This window comes from Cyanistes caeruleus, chromosome 4 (assembly GCF_971803275.1).
Source record: "Cyanistes caeruleus chromosome 4, bCyaCae1.hap1.1, whole genome shotgun sequence".
NCBI classification, from domain to species: domain Eukaryota; kingdom Metazoa; phylum Chordata; class Aves; order Passeriformes; family Paridae; genus Cyanistes; species Cyanistes caeruleus.
The window spans coordinates 55404931-55430550 of NC_141704.1; the positions used below are offsets into that span (position 1 = coordinate 55404931).

The 25620-nt window shown below is 40.1% G+C and overlaps 1 protein-coding gene and 1 long non-coding RNA gene across 7 annotated transcripts in view; both read right to left on the reverse strand.

Annotated features, from left to right (window-relative positions):
- Positions 1 to 1795: 1795 nt before the first annotated feature.
- LOC111937439 (uncharacterized) lies at positions 1796 to 3801 on the reverse strand. Its single transcript, XR_002868628.2, has 2 exons — positions 3076 to 3801; positions 1796 to 1995 (listed from the first exon to the last, which is right to left on the reverse strand). It is a non-coding gene; the product is annotated as an uncharacterized LOC111937439 (long non-coding RNA).
- An 8613-nt stretch (positions 3802 to 12414) lies between these two features.
- IPO8 (importin 8) overlaps positions 12415 to 25620 on the reverse strand; it is a 45933-nt gene continuing 32727 nt past the window's right edge. For 2 of the 6 annotated variants that reach the window (XR_015285634.1, XR_015285636.1), the window contains 6 exons: positions 25013 to 25233; positions 18950 to 19209; positions 17323 to 17559; positions 16542 to 16658; positions 16384 to 16444; positions 12415 to 15841 (listed from right to left, as the gene is read on the reverse strand). Coding sequence is in view for 3 of the 6 variants with exons in the window: in XM_086884812.1 (XP_086740938.1) it covers positions 15744 to 15841; positions 16542 to 16658; positions 17323 to 17559; positions 19004 to 19209; positions 25013 to 25233 (879 nt within the window). In the remaining 3 variants the exon portion in view is untranslated. The remainder of the gene's footprint in view (positions 15842 to 16383; positions 16445 to 16541; positions 16659 to 17322; positions 17560 to 18949; positions 19210 to 25012; positions 25234 to 25620) is intronic. The other 4 variants (XM_086884813.1, XM_086884814.1, XM_086884812.1 and 1 more) reach the window with 3 other exon arrangements.

Below are 25620 nucleotides of genomic sequence, written 5' to 3' on the forward strand. Positions count from 1 at the left end.
CCTGCAGTCTAGGCACACCAGAAACCAGTGAAATTAGGTGGTAAATAGCTCTGGAGGAGGAGACCACTGTGTCTCTCTAAAATCTCCTTATGAATAATCCAGTCAGAAAACAAGTATTTCAAAACAGAGACGTAATAGATATTGTTCTAACAAAGTTCTCTTCCACTTGACAGAATAAGCTTGCCAGACAATCATATCTTACTACATTGTGGTGTCTGAAGTTATCAGGTATCTTCCTGCAACTACCATCAACAAGGTTTTGAATACTGCAAAGAAGAGGGAAAATAAACCTGTGCCTATCAGCTTGTGCAATCAAACCTAATAAAAAATTTAGCCTTTTGGGACTGAAAAATTGACAAATTGGTGACATACAGAATGAAAATCATCTTGATAGCTAACTGAAATCTGCCTGACCTGATCTTCCTAACATGAACACTATTAAAAAAGAAAAAAAAATCACATGTACATCATTCTTGCAAATCACAGGATGAAAAATTATACATTAGGCATCTTCAGGCACAACTTTTAATGGGAAACACATTTTGCATTTTGTCACAGGTTTATAAATGGCTGTACTCCACTCCTGGAACTTTTCCTCTACGGTTGACTCTCCCTGTGCAGAACAGAGTCCTGCAGGCAAAGACTGGGTGATGGCACATCAATTGCTGAAATGAGTTCTTGCTTGGAACAGGCAAGATGAGTAGCCTCCTTTATACAGCCATTACTTGAACATGTGAGAAAAATGAAGCAGAGATTTCTAGAATCACATGAAATCTAATATATAACACAAAAAAGGCCCACACTAACAATACTCCTGAGGATAAGCCCTTATGTTGAAAGCAAGATTGTTGTAGATGAAACATCATCTTCTTCCTACAAGTGCAAGGAACAACACATACAGAAATAAAGCTATTATATATCAAAGGCTGCAAATCAACATTGTGACTCTTACAGCCAAGGCTTTGCCATTCTGAATAAAGGCATTCTGAAGGCATTCTGTCATTCCCTGAATTAAACTGAAACAGGACCCAATCTGTAGGAACAGAAGGGAAAAGTGTCCTAGACTACTAACAATGGCTTTTCAGAAAGGTGCCAAAAGGGATGACTGACATAAGTTACAGCATCAGAAATCATAGAAAGTGTTTAGAGATCTAGGATCTTTTTCTTTCACACATTCCTTCCTTGGATGCTCAGTTGGTCTAGGAAATCAAGGTGATGCTGGGTGTTGAGATTGTAAGCCTGACAACCAAACATACTCTGCCAGAAGAAATCCAAGAACACATTCAAGTCAAAAATAAATCTATCTTATTCTAAAAAGGTTACATTTCTAAATGCTACTCACCTATAGAATGGTACAGCTGAACCCAACACGGAGCACCATGACAGAAATATGTAATAAAACCTATAGAAGTGTCCTTTGTTATCAGCTTTCCTAGGAACTGCTGGACTCAAAGCAGCACTTTGACACCATCAGAGAGATTGCACCATTTAAACAATCACACCTCACAAAGAGCTTTTAGTACCTGAGAACTTTGAACTCTAAACAAATTCAACATGTTAGTTAAGCAATGAGGGACAGTCTTCCTCTCAGTCACTCCTGTCTCTCTCCTGCTTTCTGGCTCCTGTATCAAGTCAGGCACATGGTGAAAAAGATATTTCAAGCCAGTGGGTGGCACTCAGTACTATATGCTGGATGTGCTGCTGATAGTTTTAATATATCAGATATTTTTAGGTACTGTGAACAGTTCTAGGCAATCAGCTGTTGTAATCAAGAGCATACAGAAGCTCAGCCACATCAGTTCAGTCAGGATTTTAAGTATTCAGGTTTTGCAACTCTGTCAGTACATGTGCTGGGATGGTACAAGAGGAAATACTCCTTGCTTTGGTGTAGACATTTTCAGCAGAATTTCACAGGCATTTTCAGAAGAATCATCTTCCTGAGAACTCCCCACTGTGCTCAGCTTAGCAGACAGTGATTTCCATAATAGCAGCTTTCTGTGAGGAAACAGGAAATGTGGCTCTAGGTGGAGATATTCAGAGTTACCTGCCACAGTGAAAATCCCTGGGTTCCAGCAGGCCACACCATTTGCGAAATGACAATGTTATAGGCAAGAAGATTACAGAGTAGCCCATCTTTGTAAGAAGAAGCAAGAAGACAACAGAGGCAGCCCCGGCGCAGCTAGCTCAGCACCGTGGACAGCAGCGCGGACATCCCTTCCCTTCCCTTCCCTTCCCTTCCCTTCCCTTCCCTTCCCTTCCCTTCCCTTCCCTTCCCTTCCCTTCCCTTCCCTTCCCTTCCCTTCCCTTCCCTTCCCTTCCCTTCCCTTCCCTTCCCTTCCCTTCCCTTCCCTTCCCTTCCCTTCCCTTCCCTTCCCTTCCCTTCCCTTCCCTTCCCTTCCCTTCCCTTCCCTTCCCTTCCCTTCCCTTCCCTCTTTCCACACTGTCCCTGTCACGTGTCCCTTGGCTGGACCCACATGTGGCAGGCTTCAGCTTTGTGGTGGAGATCTCGGTTTGGTACCAAAGGGAAAGCGTTTCCCCCACAAGTGACACTAAGGATTTAGGAGTTCCAGCTGAGTTCTAAACTGGAGAAAGAACAGGCTCTCTAGCTGTATTAATAGCTTTCCAATAAACTTGCCTCTACCTGTGTATCCTCTCTTCCTCAATGCCTTTGATGACATTATTGATACATATTCCTCAATGACATTGTTATCTAGAGCCTTCCACAGCCCAGTCTCTCCTATGTGGCTTTTCAGTACATCCATAAAGAGGCAATACATTGTACAAATAAACATTATACTAATTATATATTGTATAAGTATATTCAGTATGTATCTGCACCTGCAAGGGCGGGATCACTGCAAAGAAGTGAAGTCTGATAGCAAAACTGGAGACTGGGACACAGACACAACAGACAGTTGTGCTGCCTCTGAGTCTATCTCTATGCTATATTTTGAGCAGTTTCAGGTCAGGAATGTGCCCATGCCTTCCCTGACAGTAACACAAACTAAATGCCTGCACGTGTCTTTCACAGCCCTCAAAAGCCAGTATTTCCCTGTCTAGCCTTTTCTCCTTTACCAAAATGCTCTGTCTTCTTGGAAAAGAACAACCCATCTCCTTGAAACCTCCAGAGGTCCCTCTGTTCATCTGGTTCTCCGGAACTTTTGTCACAGAGATCTTTTCTTTTTCTTTCCTCCTGTGAATAATAAGCCACCTGCTTCCCTCAGCAAGCAGAATGTACCAGACACCTGCTGACACTTTGCAGTCCAAACAGCCACTGGTTTCTCATGTGGGTTCTCCCTTTACACTTTCCCTTCCCCCACAGCTCTATAGTTTGTGATGCCACAGAACTCTACAGTTCACACTTCAGTTTTGGCCTGCTCTGAGGAAGTGACATACCCTTGCAACTGAAGCCAACACTCCTTGAAGCAAGCTGTGGTTTCCAGAGTTAGAAACTGCATGGTAGTGGGACTCATGCCTAATGCTTATTGCTTTTCCTGCTCATTTCCTTTCAAATGCAAAGGCTAATTATCCTCTGCTGGAAGCAGAGCCACTTCATTCAAGATTATTGCCATTAACACATTTTGAACAAGTCAATCACCTGCCTTTCTAATGATCTCTGCCCACACAGGCCAACCAAGCTATTCTGCTATACCCTCAAATTTCCCCTGCCCATCTTACAGAAAGAGCAAAACGACTGGCTGGATAAAACTGTGAGCAGTCTTATCTGATCTCCAAGCTGGCTGTGTGTTGGGCAGCTAAGCTCCCTTCTAACCTGAACTAAGTTCTGGTTCTAAGTCTTCAAGGAAGGATAATAATAGAAATTGATAGAAAATTCAGCTCTGTAACATACTCCTTCAAGGACTCTGTTTCTTTTCTTTAGGGCTTTCCCTGAATTCTAAAGGACAGATCTGGACACCACCTGGCCAGAGGCTCAATACCTTCACTAACTCAGAATGAGAACCTCACATACCTTTAGGTGCTTCTGTCCTGCAGAGTTCCAAGCTCTTCACACCAATGGCTGTTGTAGTCTACAACCTCAGGATCTCATCCAGGAAGCAGCAGGATTCTGGGGCCAGCATGGAACACCAACGAGACGGGCTCCCGGTTCATGAAACCATTTATTCAGCATGGGAGCAAACTCAGATCCAGAACAGAGAGCCCCGAACAGAGGCACAGCAGGGGTTTCTGAGGGACAGAACCCCCGAGGGTCTCCACCTTTGAGGGTGGAGTTCAGGGTCAGGGACCACTAGAAACACAACAAGGGAGAAACCCACAGGGACTCAAACCCAATCAGAACTCCTGTGCCGCCCTTCACAAGGGGTTTGGGGTGGGACAATGCTTATCTGAAAGTAACTCTTTGCCTCCCCGAGGCACATCACAACAAATGGCCTTTTTCCAAAGCTTTTGTTTTCATAGATTACCTTTCAGAGCACTGATGAAGTGCTGACTTGAATGGCCCCCAAGTTTCTTGAATGCTGTAGTACCACTTAGGTTACCACTGTAGTACCACTTGGGTTAGAGAATCCACAGTAAAAAGCAAAATTAAAAAGCACCAAAAAGTCATGATAAATGGTGCAATTAAAGCAACATAAAACACTTTCAATCACTAAGAAGAGCTACAGCTCAGCTCCTGGGCAAGGAAAGGTTCTAATTTTCCACGGGAAGACAAAGCATATGCATCAAATTAGTTATGTTTGAGAATCTCTCCTATGCACAAACATCAGCAAAACTGACTATCCATTTGTACACAATCAGCAAACAAGATGTGGAGACTTCTCTAATTACTGTAGGTTATTATCATTCTAAGTGTTTCTCTTTCCCTTCAAAATAAATCCACCAGGGGCGCACTCACATATCCACCCAACATGGATGGTTCATTTCCCTGAGCCTGCTTTATGAGAAGGAAGCAGGCTTTGCCAGAGGGTGATTTCTGATCAAAGCATCTGATGCCTTAGGAACACAACTCTGGCTATCCCTCACTCTCCTACAAAAACCTAACAAGATACTCTTCCTAATCTAAATTAAATGTCTAAAATTAGGTAGTGTCTGGATGCCCAGCAGCCTGTTACCAAAATGCCTCAACCCTGGAAGGGATGACACAAGAGAGGAGAGACACCCCTCTAAGTTAGGGTGAGGAAAACCTTATTCCCACAGGCCTTTGCAACCACATGTTAATACCTTTTGGGTTCTGCTGTTCCAATGGTTTGTAAAAATTTGGATCACCCCTGTTCAGCCCCCATTTACCATTTATGTATACTTCCTAGAATGTTCTCACTTCTCTTTACCCCTATTGGCTGTTTTGCCACACTGCTCCACCCATTATCCCATCGGTTCTCCCAGTCTCTAGCCACTCCCCTGCACCACTTTCCCTTGTCCCTATTGGACCTCGACCATCAGAGCCGCCCCTTTTGTTCCTCATTTAACCCTCTGCCCTTATCCCAATCTTGCACTTGTCCCTGGATCCCTAAAGCATCTTTGGGTACCCAAACAAGACCCATCCCTTCGTTTTTATTGTCAGTAATCTCTAGCAGTGTCCTCTGGGCCCCAAGGGCACGGGTCACTCTCATGGGTTTGTTGCAGCACGTACCGTAACAGTAGTGTGTTATTTTTTTTGTCACCTACCTATCAGCATTCCATATCCTACTGCTCATCTGTGCATCTTCAAAGGTCCACAGTTCTGATTTTTGCCCTCTATTTCCTTCCTCAACCAAAAGGGGGATATTTTTAAAAAAGTAAGAAAATGTTATTGTACAAAGTTCTGTTGTGAAACAGAAACCATTCAGAGAAGGATGAAATGCTTCCCTGTGCTTTAATATAGCTTCAAAACTTCTTTAGATTATGAACTGTTAGCGTACTGTTAGGCAATCTCGTGCCACAGAATAAATCTTGGACTCAGGTGTCTCATGACACAAGTGACCTTGGATGAAAGCTACAAAAATGACAACAAAATAAAGTAGCACACATCCTTTGGCATTAAGTATCTCGTGCTACACTTCCCTGCAGCAATACCGTCATGAAGTAAAATCCAGAGTTAAAAGTCAACTACAGCTCCAAACCCAAATAAAAAGTAGAAGCAAATTAAATCTTCCCCTGCCCAAAACTTTGTAAGTTTATAAGCAAAGCAATACTCCTTTTTTCTTGTCATAGTTAATCTTGGATGTGTTTGCCTCATGTTTTCTGTATCTTCCCCAATCTGCAGTACAGTTACAGAATTTCATCATATGAGGATTTGGGCCTTGATTCGTTTATTTGGTCCTGAAACACTGAAAAAAAAATTGCACAAAATCTATTTGAAAACATTTTACATGGAACTGTACCTAAAAAAAAAAAAAAAAGAGAACAGTAAGAGAATTTCATGGTCCATGCTTTATGGGAGCACCTACTGACAGAAAAATCTAGCACAGTTCTTGCTAATTCAGCAGATCACAGTCACAAACCCCCAAGTGGTGCATGTGTGATAAGAAGACGGAAGAATCCAGAATCACAATTAAGTGAGAAGATTTCTGTGTTTACAGAAAGCAGAAGCTGAAGATCTAAGACAACTTCCTGATGCCCTGGAAGATCACTGCATTGTGAAGCTACAGAACAGACAGCAAAGGGAGAGGGTAACAAAACCTAATCAGAACAGAGACGAACACAAGCACTCCTGTGACAGGCAGCCAGGCATGATTTGTGGCAAAACCAGCTGCTACTTCAGACACACAATGACAGTGGTTTGCGTATTTTATTAGAAGAATATCAATCACTGATAGAAAATCACATAAACAAAAAATCAAATGAGCCTTCACCAGATTTAGGAAGAAGCAACAATAACTGAGGCAGCCTGAGACTCTGCAGAATTCTCTCTTATTGACAGAACAATCTTTGGCCGCCAGGAAAGTCCCTTTAGAGCCTCCAGCCTGGTGGCTCAGACAGCTCCAGGTTCCTAAATACTTACAGATCAGAGAAGCACAATAGGAAAGAATTTGCAACCTCTTTACCTTAGTCCTACCTTCATGTAATCAGCAAACATTTTGATTAATGATGCATTGGGATAAATATTCTGTAACTGAACATCTGGAATAGCTGCTGTTCTTTGCAGTGATTTCCATGTTTGCTGTTCCAGTGAAATCAATGTTTAGGGTATTTCTTGTCTATGGATTCTCTCTTGGCCATGCTGGCTTTTCATTTTCCTTCCATCACTATGGTGCAGACATATCTTTGTCAGTTTTTCTTCAAAAAAAGAAGTAGTAGTAGAAATTGAGGTAATCACACTGTTCACCCTAACTGAGTTGATTCTTGTTTGGCAGAATTATGATCCTTGTCAAACTGAGGAACTAGACTCCATGTCTGTGTTTAATCTCACCTCACGCTGACACATTTCTGAGTGGTCTATACATAGCAAAGGACAGTGATAACCGGTTCAGTTCAGTGCACAGTCAGATGCACTGCTGTGTTCTCCAATTACTCTTGTTGCAGTTTTGTTTAACCCCTGCATCCTCCAGGAAGATCCTTAGGGCAAGCAGAACATGAGACACCGGGTGTGCTCTCCCTTGTGAGCACACAGCTCTTGGCAGAGCACAGCTACAGGTGCTGCTGAGAGCCCAGTGCCAGCCTCATAGCTGTGCTCAAATCCCTACACAAAGTTGCAGACATTTGGCCCCATTACCACACTTTGCACAACCACCTCAGGGCAGGCAGGTGTAAGGCAAGGTATGTTGTGTAAAAGGGACAGTATGGAGTACTTCTATTTAATAGAAAACTGCTTAAGGTATCCTTACTTGTTGTAGTTGCACATTTTGCTCTACAAAGTGCTTAGAGATAGAAGGCCAATGTATTTTAATAAAAAAGGAAAATGAATCCATTATTCATATACTGATATGACCTTTCCATACCCTGTATTTTGCTTGGAATCTCATTTACATGACTATGGAGAGTTTTCCTGATGTGCACATGTAGCTTGAGCTCTGCCAGAAAAAAAAAAACTCAGCAGGAAACTGCATGACATTGGGTAAAGTCCCAGTAATTTAATCAAATGGGTAATTAAATAATTTAAATTGTTAATTTAACATACCTGGCAACAAGAGAAAGCAAACACTGATCCTATTTCACCCTTGCTGGGGACCAAATGAAACAAGTTACCATTTTAACAGACTGGGAGTTAGAATTTAGGTTAAGAATATGATTCCAGTCCAGAAAAGATCAACATTGTCAGAGAGCAGGAGGCAGCATAGGAGCCAAATACTTACTTTGGTAACAAATACACTCTTTAGAGCCTATTAGAAGTGGCAGTCACAACCTACTACCTCACAACCAATCCAGGATGTTTGTTAATACCTGCAGAGGGGCTTCCCAACCTGCACCCTCACACATGGCACCGATGATACTGCCAGTCATTTGGAGTTCTGCTTCCAATCCATCAGGTTCATTTCAAAGCCTCAAGGGGAATTAGCAATTGGGATGTCATTCATCACTTTGCTGAGAACCATTTTTTTTCCAGGAGAGCTTGTCATACCAAGCAACCCACACAAAATACAATTAAACAGTGTCACTGCTAGACAGATTAAAATTGCAGTTCAATAGTGGAACTCACTGTTGCTGAACAATTTCATAAATTAAGTATGTTCAGGAAGAGTTTCTGCTGAAGGTATTAGCAGTGATACAAACACCAGGACCTAGCAAATTGCATGGGTAAAAGGCTAGCTCCTTTAGAGCCAATAGCAAAACTCCCAGGCATTCCGAGAGCCAGAATTTTAATTTCTCATGCCAGCTGCAACATGTTGCTGTGGCTTTGGGCAAACTACACTATTTCAGCCTCCCCAGTTAAAAAACATGGCCCCCTAAGCACTGCTTTTAGACAGACAGACTGTGGAGGACACACAGAAGTGGCCCATGCAGTAAAGGTCAAGCGTTATCAATCAATGCAATTTAGCAAACAGGCTACTTCAGCAACGATTTCAAGAGAAATACTCCACTGATACAAACACCAGGCTTGCAGCTGCTGCCTGGAAAATTCATTTCTCATCCTGTGGAAACCTGGTTAAAGTGTTTTTTTACGGATTCCATGCACAGAAGACTGGCCGAAGCTCTGGTGCAAGTTACTATCTTCACTAGTTTGCTATTTTGAGAATTATGTTGGGATGTTCTGTGTCAAACAGCAGTTATGTTCTTTCACAACCAATGTATGTAAATGAACAGTTGCCATCACAAGTCAGAGATTAACAAACACACTGCTACGCAAATGCACGTATTATCTCTGGATAACACACATATTTGTTTAAAATTAATTCTCGGGTGTTCTTGCAAAGAAATTTTATGGCTGTATGAAAAGCAGCTATAAAATGAGATTTGGCTCCTTGGTAGGTGGCATGTTACATTTTTTTAAGAAATATTATTCTTCCCATATAAATGCACAACAGATGTAACATTCGACCTAAGCAATAAGATTTATTACTGTTTTTAAAGCAAATTCAGCACAGCTTAAGAGAACACTGTACAGAATTCTTTAAGCTAGGAAGAGGCTCTTCTTGTCACCAATGCATGCGTTGCATTTGTAAACTCTTGCCCTCGAAGCCATCCCACAATTTAATATTTCAGACTTTTTACAAAGGTGATGATCCTGCAGTTCAATCTGCTAATGTAGCACATAGCAGGCTCCCTCCAGTCACAGCAGTCCTGGGCTCATCTCTTTACTTTTAGTATCAAAATAAATTTGCATGGCCTCTTTGGTCTCTTTTTGAGCCCCCAAAACATTTAATGTGATTTATGTTAGGTGTTGTTCCAAGAGCACATGCAATCAAAAGCAAGTGTCACACATTGTTTGGCAATGAAAAATAAATATTACAGTTGTGATCAAAGAAAGTGTCTTGCTTATATTGTCGTACATTAATTTCCTTACCTCATGCACTTTTGTATAAATATTTACGTTTTCATATTTTCTTCAGAAGCCATAGTTCTTCTGTTTTCTAAAAATAACCTGCTTATGCATAATCTTCCCTTTTCAAAGCATTGTTCTTCCTTTTGTTAAGTTCATTTTCAAGATCTCTGTGCATGAAAAGTGGTGAAAGATGGATATGTGCAACTTCACTAACAAACATGTTGAAAATACCTAAAAGTGAGGAACAATTCTTGGATAAACACCTCCAATGGTAAACAGTTTTGTAAGAAATGAATAGGCCTTTATGTTATGCAGTAATCTTGCAATTTGTATAAGGGCACGAAACGTGAAAATTAAAGCATACCTGAGAATATTAATAAAATCTCATTTCAAGAAAATTTTTGTTGCTCAACAGCTTTAACTATCAAGTAATTTTACAGTTTTTGCATTTCGCCTCATGTAACATAATCCAGATGGTCCAGCAGGCAGCCCCCGACCGACACTTTCTCAGGTGAAACCTGCAGGTGACACTGTTGTATCCACGTTGGAGGAATCCACAGATCTGAAAGTTCAACTCCTACCCCACCATGAACAGAGCCTGTGAACCTCTACACAGCCCACAAAGAAAATTCTAGCATTAGTATACCACTTCCACCTCATTTTGCTGTTATGAACAATTTGTAATCAAAATAATTTTCTGATCTCAAGTTCAAAGCACCACACCAAATTTGGGGCTGCCCAAGCACATTCTCTTCCCAAAGGGAGGCATGGGACAAAGTTCTTGGATACTTCCCTAGAAGACCTAGGCAACATTGGGAATGCTGCAGATCTCAGATCATATCAAAAGCATCCCCTCAATTTAGATGGATGCTTTCCCAATTCATCACAACTACATATGCCTGCAGATTCTCTCTGAATTGGTGCTCCCCAAAATTCTTCTAGTCCAAGAGTAGTTCATCTGCCAGCTCCCTTGATGAAGAGCTACTTTCAGTAGCCCTTTAGAAGGTATGCTGATAATCTTTAAGAAAGATTGTAAACCCACTGAGTGTCTCACATTGGTGATTACATATCAGTCAGGACAAGCAGTTTCCAGACTTTTTAAAGGAATACATCTGATTTCTTTCAGAGAAAAGTCACATTAAGCCTTCACCTCTCATTAATGGCTGTCAGTCAGGGTACTACATCCATACAGATGATGCATACTGCATTTGCAGCAAGTATTGGAAATAGATCCACAGGCCAGGAAAGTTTCTGCCTGTCTACTGCCCAAGCACTGCTTTATTTTTTTTTCATTTTACACTGGTTTTCCCTGATTGGTTTCACAAAAGTAGTAGCAGTAGAAGAGCTGTCCAAAGCAAGCAGCTTGGCCTGTTCACACATCCTCTTTACGATAAAGCTGTATGCTGAGACTTTCTGGTACCTGGAATAGTGTCTGGCTTCCTTAAACACAATGGGAACGTACACCTCTACTGTATCCCACTCACCCAGGTTAAAACCTGATACACCACGGAAAACAATGCTATTTTCACTCCTAAGATCAAGAAGTTCATAGCCAAGCCTGCTTTTCTGCAGTGAGGGAAAATCGATTCTCTGCCTACCTGCAGAGACAGCCTCTTGGACTTGAAGAATGCCCTCAATTAGAGACAGAAATCCTTGAGGAACTGACCACCAGACTGACAGATATTAACCAGAGACTAACTGGGGCATATCTCAGAATGAGGACTGGGCATTTTTGCCTGTTCTTTGAGCAAATTTCAGTACAAGTTGTGGGGATTTCAAAGTACCCATATTGAGAAGTAAATCACAGAGAGGATCATCAAACCACAGGCAGAAGTGAGGGGCTTTTGAAATTCTGTATCATCTGTGTTTGTCAAATGAGAGACAATTCTACAGAGAGAAATGCAACTGATAAATTGCATTGCTTCAAGAAAAAGATTTCATAAAAATTGTTTAAGGTTTACCTTTTCAGGTATTTTGAAAACTCCCTGAAATATCCAATAACATTGTGGCTGACAAAAGAAGAAAAGGAGGGAAGAAAAAGACAGAAAAGTATTCTGGAAACACGACAGTTAATCACTCATGTTATCTACAATTCCTTGGCTGAAGAACAATCTCAAGACAGACTCTGGCTTTGTAGTAAGAAAAAAAAAAATCCTCTACTGTCCTACCATCTCTCCTCTAAAATGTATGATGGAATCCAGAGTCACAAACTGCCAGGACTTCACAGGCAAAGGGCATGTCCTAAAGCACAGCATTTCATGGCTCCTTGACACCCCACAGGCAGCCTTTTTCCCTAAAGAAAACAATCTCACAGTATCATTTTGTGTGACATTCTTCAAATATTTTGACTTAACACTCCCAAAGCACATTCATTTCAGTCAGACTGTGCACATGTGGGTTTTGGGGGTTGTTGGGGTTTGAGGTTTTTTAACCTTTTCCTCACCTTGCTATTCTGCACTCCTCCTGGAACTGGCCATTGTGATTAAAGATTCTGCTTTGTAATGAAAGAAAGCAATGTACTCAATGCTGAAAGAGAGACAGGAAACAGAGGCAGCCAAAACAGTTGGTGATTCTTATTTTCCTTTTACAAGTGACAAAACAGCATATGCAGTTCAACACCCAGGATCAGTTAATTTTATCAGGAAAAGCAGGTTATGTAAGTTCACATTTGCTATGATTATAACCTCCATAACACTAATTTCCTATGTAAAGCCACTGTGGTGCCCACACAGATCATCTTTACACTTTGGGAACATGGGCAGGGGGCAACATAACTCACCAGTTATCAGCCTTTGTTTTATTTTGCAATACATTCATGATTCTCTGTCATTCCAATAGCAAATACATCATGCTTGGTTGGCAGTGCTGGTATCTGATATTCCATGATTACCTCAGCTTCAAAGTGAGACAGTAAATGCACATTTGTGTTACTCTCCCTTTAATGTAGTACAAAGCTGGACACAGCTCAGAAAGAAACACCTAAAATCCATTACCTACTCATGATCATGTACAAATGGGTATTAATCATGTTAAAAGAGAACCATATGTTAAAGTGGAGGCCAGAGCCCAATAAATCTTTTTGGATGGAAACCCTTTTCAAAAAAAAGGAATAAAAAATTAACATTTGCTTTTGCCAGTAGAAACATTTGCTCATGAATCTTCTGGGAAGGGAAAGGCATTTAACCTTTTTACATGCCATTCCCTCAGACATCTCTGACCCTACTGCAAAATAGACAACAAAGATTCCCGACTCCACACTGCTGATTAAACTCTTGTATGAAACATCTGGATGAAATTTTCTTGACAGTTGATTTGAAAAGTATACAAGAAGCAGAACTAGGGAGCAGCTATAGTTCAGCTGAGTGACACCAAGATGATGCTATGCAAAAGCAGATTTTACCTTGAACACATCAACTCCTAAATATTACCTGTGACTGTGCAAGCAACCTCATTAGCAGAAGAAAAATAAATCCATCTTCTACTCTGCGTGCCAGTATAGAGAAGGCAAATGGGCTTTGAAAGAAACCCAGCTTGAAAATCTTTTTTCTTTTAATAAAGTAATAAAGGGTTTAAACAGTTTACCTGCCTAATACATAACTTCAATTGACAGGTAAGAGAGAAGTTGGAAGTGCCCTTAACTTCCAAAAAATGTTTCTTTAATTTGTGAATGATTTCAAAACTTCTGTGGTTTCTGATAAACTCCCCAACAAACTGGATGTATTGCTTTCCTACTTACTCTCTCAGTCAATACACCCCCATGCCTAAATTAGCAAACAATCTGTAATTTTCATAACCAGACATTCAAAATAAAGGATATCCTGGCCCTCTGCTGCTTGACCTTAAAGAGCCTGTCCAATGCAGCTCAACACACCGTTCCCTTTCGGAAATACGGACCCTGGAAATCTTACCATTTTCCACATGTACAACAGGCCTGCAAACAAGACATTTTCACTGTTGCTATTAACTAAGTAGCATCCAGTAAATAACCTAACCAGTGAACCAGGCCAACTTTACTCTGTAGCTGCTTGGGAGAGGAAGGCAAAAAAAGAAAGAAGGAGCAGCAGCAGCAGTGAAACAGCCTTAGAGTCTGACACAAAGGTACAGGAAACAGGGAAGCGTAGGGAACATTCTGCCCCATAGCTGTCAGGCTAGGAAAACTCCAGAAAGAACAGGCAGAGATCCTCTGGCCTTTTCCAGAAACCAAGGCACAGAGTGCTTCAGATCTATCAGACTCAACCAGAATGACAAAATGTAAGCTTCAGCACTGCACAGGGCGAGCAGTCTGTAATTTACCGTAGTTGTGGAAAATTTGATGGGGTATGGGAAAGGTTTTGACTTTTTATTTGGGACACTGCTGTAAAGAAATAGATTATTAGTATGTGTTTAAAATTGATTGGTGAACATTTTTAAATCATAAAGAAATTAACACATAGAGACAAAATCTGGTCTAAACATTTTATCTCCAATCCAAAGTTCACATTCTGAAGCACCCCCTCCACTTTTTGCTACACCACTGCAATCCCAGTAGACCTAAAGGAGGGGCACCTATTCAAATTAGTACTGCTATCACTTCCTCTCTAAATGAACTTCTCCACAAACACCTTGTTCTACAGAACCCTTTAGGTTGGAAAAGACCTCTAAGATCATTAAGTACAACTGTTAACCCCGTGCTCGCTGCTAAACCCTGTCCCTAAGTGCCACATCTATGTGTTGTTTAAACACCTTCCAGGGATGTCAATTCTTCCCCACTTCCCTGGGCAACCTGTCCCAATGTGTGACCACCCTTCCCGTGAGGAAAGTTTTCCTAATATCTAATCTAAACCTCCACTGGTAAAACCAGTCTTCAAAATTTAGGAAAAAAATCTGTTATGTAAAGAAATTTCAGCATGGAACAAGAATAACCAACTGCAATGCAGGCCAGAAATACAATCAGAGAGTGTAACAGTAAGAAGTAAGTTTGAAGCTGTTCTTCTATCAAAATAAATAAAATATTGCAAATATTTTGTACCACATTATTCAGTACTACCACTGGAATGGTAATGAATGAATAAAACTAGAAGAGATTATCCCACCTATAATCCAATATTCATCAATAATAGCAGAAATAAGTTGTCACATAGAACATTCTACATAAGAGGGCCACACCACTTGTCCAGGCAGGAGCTAACACTGATGTAGATTTAGAGTAGCCACCTGCCAGGCAAGCCATTGCAACTCACTTGAGTTGAATTCATGGCTAAGAGAAATAATTTAAGACTACTGCATCAAGGGAAAATCTGCCATTTTGTTAAGACCCTTTGACATAAGCAGTGTATGCTTTTTAAGTCCAACAGACACCTCCCTCTACACATTTGGTCTGCACCAAATAGGGAAGGTGTGCTAATATTCTGAACCAAACAATTTGTATGCAACCAACAAACCATTAAACTGAGCAGTAAAAAGCAGGTGATTGGAAAACATGGAACCAAGGCTTACAGTGTATCAAGAAATGTCCTTACACTTAAAAAATTATAATGCACTCCAAAATCCATTTGTTCAGGCAATCCATGTACAACAGAAGGCACTGTTATCCATATGAATCTATCAATTCTGCACAGCAAAAACCTGAGAAGTGCAACTCAATTAGATGCAGCCTGGCCCCTCCCGGTCATCCAGGTTCCTTGAGGACAAAAGTTTCCTTTCAGTCCATCAAATTATAAAAACACCACAAGAATTTGTACATTACAGTAGCTGGTTAGAAAGAGCATTCTGGTGGGGGAAGAACACCGCTATTTTCCAGAAAACCTTCAGCAGCATTAAATTACCCTCCCCTATCATCCAGAAGTCACGATGATTTCAAGAAAATGTAATGATGAGACCCTTCCCATCGACCTTTGTAGCTGATCCTTCAGTTGCCACTGGGAGTATTTCCAGCAAAATTAAATGCTGTGATCAGTCCTTTGTTGTCAAATGTGTAGCCACTTTGTTGTTCAATTGTCTTAGTCTCTAGAATTCAAAGAAAAAGGATATGAAAAATAGTCTATAGAGAACGCCTTTGTCAGAGGCAATACAGCTCAGCTACAAATGTAAAATTATGGAAAAAACTCTCAGTTGAGAGCCAAGTCAAAATTTCATTCCCTAAATGCAATGACAGGAATAAATTAACGCTCAGGTTTTCTCTAAAGGCATAAATGCGCACACCTCTATAACAGAGTTGAGCAATTCATCCTTTACCAAATCAGTCTATGCTCCACTATTCTGCATTCTTTTTGATTAAGTCTGAATTTATTTTCCATGATGCAAGCTTTCTATACATCTAAAACTTCACACTAACTGCAAAGGCAATATAAGTAGTTAAAAAGTTAGAAAACTTTTAAACACATAATAATTGATAGTAATCTTCATCAAATGTCTGTCTGCAGATAGATATTGTCTTAATTTTGTTCTTCAATTCAAATGTCAGATAGTGTAAAACTATTTCCTACCCTATTCAAACAGCAGCAGAAGTCAATGAGAAGGCATTTAATTAGAAACAACAGTAAACTTACTCTGAATAACACACACTTCCAGGCAAGGAATAATGTAATCATGATATCCTGCTCACGCTTCCTAGAAAACGTTAATTAGCACAGAAGTTGTTGTTACAGATTAGAAGCAGTTCCAACATCTCTGCAACAGCTGAAAGGGGCCCAGGGAAGTGACTCACCTGCAGCAGTTCTCCGGTGCTCTGCTAATGTATAAATCTCCTGCAGCTGTTTCTTCTGATCCTCACTCAACGGTGCAGTCAGGGAATGGTACCAGGCTGCGTCCCGGCTCTGCACCGCTGTCAGGGCAGCAATGGAGGAAAAGTCAGAGTCAGCTTACATACAAGTTCATTTCAGAATAACAAAATAAAACACATAGAAATTCTGGTTGGTTTTAAAACAGAATCTGCACTGCAAAACAAGATCAGTATTCCTGTCAGTTTTCTTTGCACAGAATTCCCACTCTAACAGAGGCAATCCATTTTAGGGAACTTAATTACATCCTCTGCTTTCTGAAACAGAAAGTTAACCATGGGGCCATTATTCATGAACAATGTGAATTGAGTCTTCTCATTTAAAACTCATGTGAAAAGCATGAGGATTTGTGAAACAGGAAAGGGAGAAAATAATTTCTCAATTAACATCTAGAAGGTGACAAATATTTCTCTATATAGGAGTCCCTCTAGTGACCAAGGCCCACTTATTTAGGCTGTCATTGAAAAATTCTGAGGGAGAACATGAAGAGAATTAATCTCTGGCTATATTTGCTACCATTTGTTTTTTGCAGCACTAGTAAGCCAAAAAATCGTAGGACTAACATTAGAAAGCAAGATCACATTTTACAGTTTCAGCAATCTAAACTATTACTCGTAACAAAGAAAAGGGTTTTCCCTAGTGATGACCACAAACATCTCCAAATGATTTCATCATGTTATATCATTCTGCCAACCAGCAAACACATACCTAGAAGTGCTTGTGTAAAAAACTGGTATTCATCAACACCATTTTCAAGGTCAAGAGGTGTGCTGAACCCTTCAAGAGCAGTCTCTTCCAATGCATCTTCATCCCAGTCGTCATCATCATCATCATCTTCATCTTCTTCCTCTCCACCTCCAGCACTGCCACCTCCTCCTCCACCATGGTTCTCTTGCATTGCCTGGCTCACTTCATTTGTTTCATCCTCATCGCTAGGTATCTCTTCTGCAAGAGCATTGATATGTTTTGTAAAACAAAGTTTGAAACTAGAAGGAAACAATGACTTAAGAATTAAAAACAATTAGTAAATCTAGGTTTTGGCTGGAAAGGGGACCATCTGTTAACACCCTTTCCCCAAAATCTTAGAAAAATTAAGCTCTTAAAACATTTCCTACATTCAAGATCAGTTAAATTTCTGTTTCCATGCAGACCTGAGGAATGTGAAACAGCCATCTTTTTTCTTCTTTCATTTACGCAGTCATTGTGCAATTATAGGGTCCAAAATTTTTGACGAAATGTCTTCCAAAAAAATGGTCCACCACTCTGCTTTTTAAATTACAGAGACTTGCACAGAATTCACAAATGTACATAAAACCATGAGAAATCCATCTGTAGACCAACTGTCTGCCTTCTCTTCTTGAGTGTTGCCTTATTTGAACAATTTAAACCAACCCATTAAGTTTGTGTTACCTTCCATTCTGCTTATGAAATGATGACCCCCTGAATTAAATGCAACTACAACCTGCAATTCTAAATACTGCTCTTCCTTACTTAAGGAATAGTATTTCTGACTTATAATCAAGATTTCAAAAAAACCAAAACCTTCATTTCCAAACCTGCAGTTCTTCCTGTGTTAACAGTTTAGGAAGAATAAAGATGACTATAGATGCAGCAAGCAGGGACTGAATCACAGGACAGACATTTGAACATTCCTGTGCTGTTTCCATACTGCCTTCCAATGTATTGCGAAGAATTCTGTGATTCCATTACAGAACTGATGGATGGATCAAACTGATGATAAGTGGATCAAATGTGAGTGGATTGCATAATCTGCTTACATCCAATCTAATTTTCAGACCACAAAACACCTCCTCCTTGTCAAACACATTTGCCTGCAATGTTGTGCATAATTCCCTCCCCACAATTCCCTCTGTAAATCATTCTTTGATGTTTTTTCTCTTCTGGCAGACACAGAGGTTATTGGCCTGTGTACCCAAGGAACCTCAGCTGTCACAAACCCCACTCTGGAAACAACTTTCCATTTTGACAAAGAAGACCTGCCAGGATCTCCTCCAAAATTCAATCAAAAAGGTCTTTCAAACAGTTGTGTAGTGGAACAGCTTCTTTCCAGGAAGCAAGGATATACCTTGCCTAGTGGAGTCCTGCCAAACTGCTGCCGCCTGTGTGAGAAGACAGGGCATATTCACAACCCAGAAGAGTACACCTGCAAGTTACTCTTGAACCAATACTACCCTTTCACAAAATGTTAGCTTGAAACATTTTGATTACACTTTGGGAGGAAAAATCAACTCCTAAGATGGTATTTCAAGCACCCAGTAAGCCGAGCTATTTTCAGCAGACTAATGAGTCTTAAAAACGAACTGCAATTTCTTACCCCCTTTAAATTAAATCCAGACAAAATCCACAATGTGAAAAGGGGAGATTTTACCATTATCTTCTGCAAAGTGTTTTTCATCTTTAGCATGATCCTCATGTTCTGTGAGCTCTCGTGAGGCGCAAACTTGTTTTAAGCCCAAGAAGAGGAGGAGGATTGAAGGAACAATCTGGGCAGCCACAGCATCCACTGCAGGTGGTCGGTTCTGCAATTCCATTAGGATGCTCAGTCCTATTATACACATCTTTCTGTCATGGAGTCTAAAACAAGGCACAATTGTCAGACAAAAAAAAGATTTTCACTGCAAGAATATATAGAGAACATTAAAATCCTGGTGCTTGGCATAGCCTCTGAGACATTGTCTTCTGCCATGTTCAAAGTCTGTGTTCAAAGATCCTACACAAACTATTTTCTTCCTTCTGAATGCACATTTCCCACTGTAAAGTACTCATCCAATAACAATTAAACATCTTTCAAGCACTGGTCAAATTCCTGGAGCAACTTTTTCTGATTACCAAATGCAAAATTTGTAATGCTAAATAAATACTGTTTAATAATTATATAGACTATCTTTAATAAAGCATTTGATACAGATTATCATTATTAAATAGGATGGAAAATTAATTTGCCTTGGCTTTGATAGCAGTACTGTTTCAGGGATGGAAATTGGCAAAAACTATTAGTGAAGAGCACTGATAAGCGGGAATGCATTGAATGGTAGGGTGCATTTATGGAATGCCCCAGGGGTAGCTGTAGTTAAATTATGAGAAGTCCATCAGAATGGCTGTCTTATAAATATTTCAATATACAATTTCTAATGCTAACTTGAGACACATTGCTAACTCTGGTGAAAGCAGGGAAATAATTCTATCCTATGGAGAATAACTGGCAGTATACTCAAACTAGGAATTTGCAAATAAGTAGACCTCCAGTAAAACAAACTGCAGACAATTGAAGGGAAAGTAATTAATTCAATTAGTAGAAGAAAGATTTTTGTGTGACCACAGTCAAGAAACTAGGTAAGAACCTATGCTCTAAAACATAAGTATTGATTTTCACTTCAGAAACAGAAGTTTCTGCAAATAGGATAGAAAAAATTCTCTAAATGCCTCTGCAGATACTCTTTGGTTCTCCTCTACAGGAAACATCAGAAGTATTCAGCTTGAAGCTAACATAATAGAATTCTGTTATTATGGGCTTGAGAAGAGCTTTTTTTGTTTGAACTACTCAATTTGATGCTGACAGCTTCTCTGCAAGCCTTCTGCAGGACAAGTAATGACAGCAAAACCTAGAGAAACCAAGCTAACCTCCAGTGCTGGCAGAAAATGGCCATCCTCTAAACTCTTAGGATACTTCCACTACTGAACCAGTTTTACTTTGGCATGAAGAGAATACAAGTTGAGAGAGAAGAAAAAAGATGAGTACCACAGGCTGCAGTAAAGCCAACAGGGCGACAACCAGCTCAATCCACCACTTCTAAAATCACTATAGAAATCACTTAAAGAAATACTCAGACAGCTTTTAAGTGCTTAGCATTTCATTACCAAAGTTCCTATATAACTATCAAGCTACTGAGCTACAATATCCTTTAAGTAGCACAAGTGATCCTGTATTGCAGCTTTCTAAACTTTACTTGTGCTTATACAAGGTTAGAGATCTGGAGGGATTTCATGACAACTCCCACATTGTTAGTCCTGTTAGGATTTACTGAAGTGATTCATTCTCAAGAGTAGTTGACAAGAGAAATAAATTATATATGACCATGCAGAACATTATGATCCCAGCAGACCTTCCAAGAACAACAAAGTCAACCAGCATATCAAATGACACACTTTGTCACATTGGGTTTGGCTGCTTAGTTACACGTGTTGAAAAACACACCAAAGTGCAAGCAGGAACAGAGAGTTCCTGTAACCATAATCCTTTCTTTTCAGATGGAATGGGACACAAAAAAGGGCATACAAATCAGCAAGGTAAACTGAGGAAGAGGGTCTGCCTTCATGAAAAAAACCCACAACCATAAATCCCTTACTTCTCTCAGCTGAAATGACCTACTCCTGCATGTTGAAAACAAGCCTTTTGCTCTCATGCCAACACTATATAGACCATAAGCCAAGCTAAAGATAATGCTACCTATAATTGAAGGATAGCTGTTACTTGGAGAGCTGTCCTTAGTGCAAATACAAATGGAAAAACAATTCTCTACCTCCTCTTTTTGTCAGCACTGTCAACCTAGTGTGATAAAAGCTCTGTAATCTATGCAAAAGATCTCTAACTTGCATCTCAACATTGGGAAGCCATGAAGTTTCTTCAGGATCCAAATGTCCAAAGAAGCAATTTCAGCCACGTTCACCGGAGTAAACTAACAACTCAGCACTGGTTTTTATCATACATTTGACAAAGCTACCATTTCACAATGCCAATTGCAAAATGCAAAAGTAAAATTAAAAAAAATAAAAAAATCTTAGTAATTAATGGCTTAACTTCATATTAAATTATCATTTTGGGACAGCAAATCAAAGTACAAGAATGAAGTCCTTCTGTTTGAAAGGAAGTCATCATTGGGAAACAGCCCAAATGACCAAAACCCACAGTATATTTGTCATCCTCCACTTTAAAGCTGCTAAACAGAGAAGTTGCAAGAATGAACATGCCTGTAGAATATGGAAGTTATTAGAAGGCCTTACAGGACAGCAGAAATTCAGGCACTGAGCCATCTTTACTGAACCTGAGCCAGAAGGAGACTTTTCTTTCACCTGCCAGCAGAGACAACAGCAGGAAAAGCATCTGCCTTGACTGAAGTTCATTATTCTACTATGCCCCAGCTGTATTAAGCACCCCTAGGACCGAACAAGCAAAACAGAGTTTTATGTATTTTCATAATAGCAAAGAATGGCTTCAGGACCACTCTGTTGCTATCAAAAGGCTCATTATTTCAGCACCCTTCCATCTGCTCAAGGGAGCCTGGATGTGATTCTCCTTAGTAATTTGTGCTTTGAGATCTGTACTTATTTGCTCAGAAGCACACAATAGCCCTCCCTAACAATCAAGGACTCTGCTTATTCCTCAATGGTTTATCAAGCCTGGAGTGTTAAACACATAACACACAGCACTGCAACACACAACTCCAAGCCAAGTCTATTTTTAACAAGCTGTGTGTGGTCCTCATAATCTGCAGGACCTCTTCTTGCTAACACACTTTCTTCTAATGCAGCACAAAGAATTTTTAAATCTTTTGTATTTTAAACCAAGCTGAAAGTATTTCAGAGAAAAATCGCTAAGCCTTTCCTTTTACTGGTTTGCTGTGCTCCTTTATGTGATAATCAAGTTTCTTTCTACTACATCAATCCAATTCCTGGACAAACTGCAAATAATTAGCCACTTCCTTCTAGTTGCAAAATTGGAACCAACATAAAACCAGGACTTTTATGTGCAACTCTGAGAATCCTAGCATTTATAACTATTCAAACTCCTATCAAATACATAACTCTATTTAGCTTCAAAAAACCCCAAATCATTTACTGAGGGTTTTTTTGAAGCAAGCGAGATTTTCCTTTCACCCTAGTTACCATAGAAGAATTTTTAGTATAACAATAAGCATAAGTCATGCAGAAATTTCAACCAAACCTCAGCTGTCAGGAAAAAGGTAGAAAGTGGTAAGAAGCAAATGTTTCTGAAAAAGGCTTTCCAATGTGAAGTTATTGTAGAAAACATTTAGAAATAAACACAATATCCTGTGGCATGTAGGCACTGTCAGCACACAACCACAGATATGCAATATCCACTATGACGTACTGAATTTATGCAGTCTTACAAGGAGTTCTGAGTTCTCCTTGCCTGGCTAATTTTTAATATGCCAACTTTGTAATACTTTTTCAATAGTTTCAGTAGTTTTAATAACATGGAAGAACAGCTATTTATCATACCGTAACTGCTTTTCCCCTCCATTCTTCCCATGGATTCCATCTCATATGTTCACATGTGGTGCTCCAAAATACTGCATTCTTTTGGCAAACACCATTGGCTCCAGCCTGAGCATGTGCAGCCATGAAAACCCTAATGCTGGCAGAGCAGGATCTATGGGAACTAAGACTTCACAGGAACAGAAGAAAGACACAGAATCATGGAATGGTTTGGGTTGGAAGGGACCCTAAAAGTCATCTAGTTCCAATCCCTTTGCCATGGGAAGGGACACCTTCCACTAGATCAGGTTGCTCAAAACCCCATCCAGCCTGACCCTGAACACTTCCGAAGATGGAGTGTCCACACATAAGAGTGTGAGATTTATGTGGACAAAGCATCTTGAACAGCTACTGTCACCACCATATTCCAGGTTTACTGCATGGTTGGCAAAGAAATGACAGCAAGATTCACCTGGTCCTGCACCATGACATCTGGAGGTGCATCTACTTCGATCTTTGGTCCAGTTTCTCTAGGATCTGTGAGTTTGCCAAATGACTTGAATCTGGACCTAAAACTGCCTCTTAATGGAAAGTAAGCTAAGTGTAAACCAAAGCAGCAAATGGCAGCTGATTAGAAAGATGACTATACAAATAAGGGTGCCCACTGCTCTCTGACAAAGACATGAACTACTTAGGGGAGGACTCAAGAAAGGGTTTCAAGAACACCAAATTTTTATTGCACTTCTGTCTTTTCCTGAACTCCTGTTCAGTTAGGCCTCTGAATCTGGTGCTCCTTTAATACTCCTAAGAAAACAAATGGTCTGCTAGCAGCAGTGCTCTCCTGAGGAAAAGGGAAGAAGCCCCTTACAGCATATCACAGTGCCTCACCAGCAGTATTACAGCAAAAGCCCTACCCTACACCTGGAGCCACAAAGTGCGGAGACAGCACAGAAGGAAGAGTGACTTTTAGATTTAAGCAATATTACAGATAATTATTTCTCTGCTGGCAGCAGCAGATCAAAGAGAGAGATTCTTAGTCCTCTGCTGCCATTCAAGAGCAGTCTGGGCAGAATGACTGGTCTGACAACCGCATGTTTAACTTTTCATTTTCACAGGCTTTGTTAACCTTTGTCTCAACTCCAAATATAAGTTTATTTGAACAGTATTTCAGTAGCTGATGCTTTTTGAAGAGCAACACAGAAGAATTGAAAATTATGCTGTAGCTCACAGTACTATTTTAGATTGGAGCCTAGTCAGACCTTCAACATTTTTCCTCTCTGAATCTGACTAGTTTCTCACTGAATGCTCCAGGATGAACTGTTTCAGACTATAAATCTCTTTCACTTTACCATCCGTAGGGAATATCTTCTTTCCTATAATCTCTGTATGCACTCAGCATGTGATATGTGGTAGAAAAAAACGAAAGCACAAAGAGATGAAGCTCTAGAACTTCGCTTCAGCCATAGAAGAAAATTGCTACGCAGAAATCCTAAAATATCTTGCCCTTTTCTAAAGCTGGTAGATACAAAAATAATTTAGTAGTTAACAATAATATTACCACAAGGTGTGGAAGAAGTAACCTAAGGCAGACATGACCTAAGCCTATCCATGTACCTGGGGGCAGATGTCAGTAACAAAACAAAACTCAAGCAGGAAGGTGAGAGGTAGCTGCTAACTACATCTGTCTGCTTTGCCTTTAAGTGGATTTGAATCTCACAGTTAAGACACCACATCTCAGCTGAGAGACAAGCACTGGCCTTCACCTCTGCTCAGCATCAAGTGCATGCTTTGCTAGGTGATGACAGACTTTGTTCCCCTTCATTAACTTCACAAATGCTCAGCTCCTGCCTGAGTGCACACCAGCACAGCACACACACATTCAAGGGAGGTTACAGTGATGTTTAAGTTCAGCAGTAGACTAAGCAGTCAATAGCACAATGATAAATATGCAAGTTGATTGTGAAAATTCATTTAAAATTAGAGGTAGGTTCACTGGAAAGAGTAATGTGGTTTTTTTTAAATTAAATGGAGCAGTTAAAAATAACTTACAAAATACAGAACAGAAAGTAGGTACACAGTGTTTCGGATAGAGAGTTAACAAGTTGGGAAAATCAGCTGGTCAATTTCAAATATTGTAAAAAAAACAACCCTCAATACTTGCCCAAAAAAACAGTCTGTGTCATTCATCCACTGGTTTATGAACTGTGCAGTGATGGGCTCAGGATTGTGTGGAAATCTGATGTTCTCCAAGGTGTGCAAAAGGAGGTCAGGATTGTAGTAGAGTGCAGCTATGGCAACTTGAAGACACATGGTACGAAGCTCACTTGTTTTAACCCCTCGAGTCAAGCGCTCCAGAACAGCCTCCACAAAGAGGGGAATACACTGGCCATATAATGAGAAAAAAATAGAAAAGGAAAAAAAAAGAAAGAAAACAGTCATTAGACATGTTGCCAGATTATACAAAATTTTATAATACTTTTACTAGAATTAATGTCCTGAGTTATCTGAAGTTCAGGTATAGAACCGAGGAACACATTCTCCTCACTTTATAGCCTCTGATCACAAGCTTATAAATCTTCCCCAAAACAGCTCTTCTCTGAGCTAAAAATTGCAATGTTATTCTGAGCACAGAGGAGAGAGAATATCTGGGGCCATTTGGTGGAGTTTGTTCTAGCATTTAGGAAGAAAAAAACTCAGACATTCTCATCTTTAAAGACACCAAACAATTTCAAAACTAACAGGCATTAGAAATTAAACTATCTAGATCTG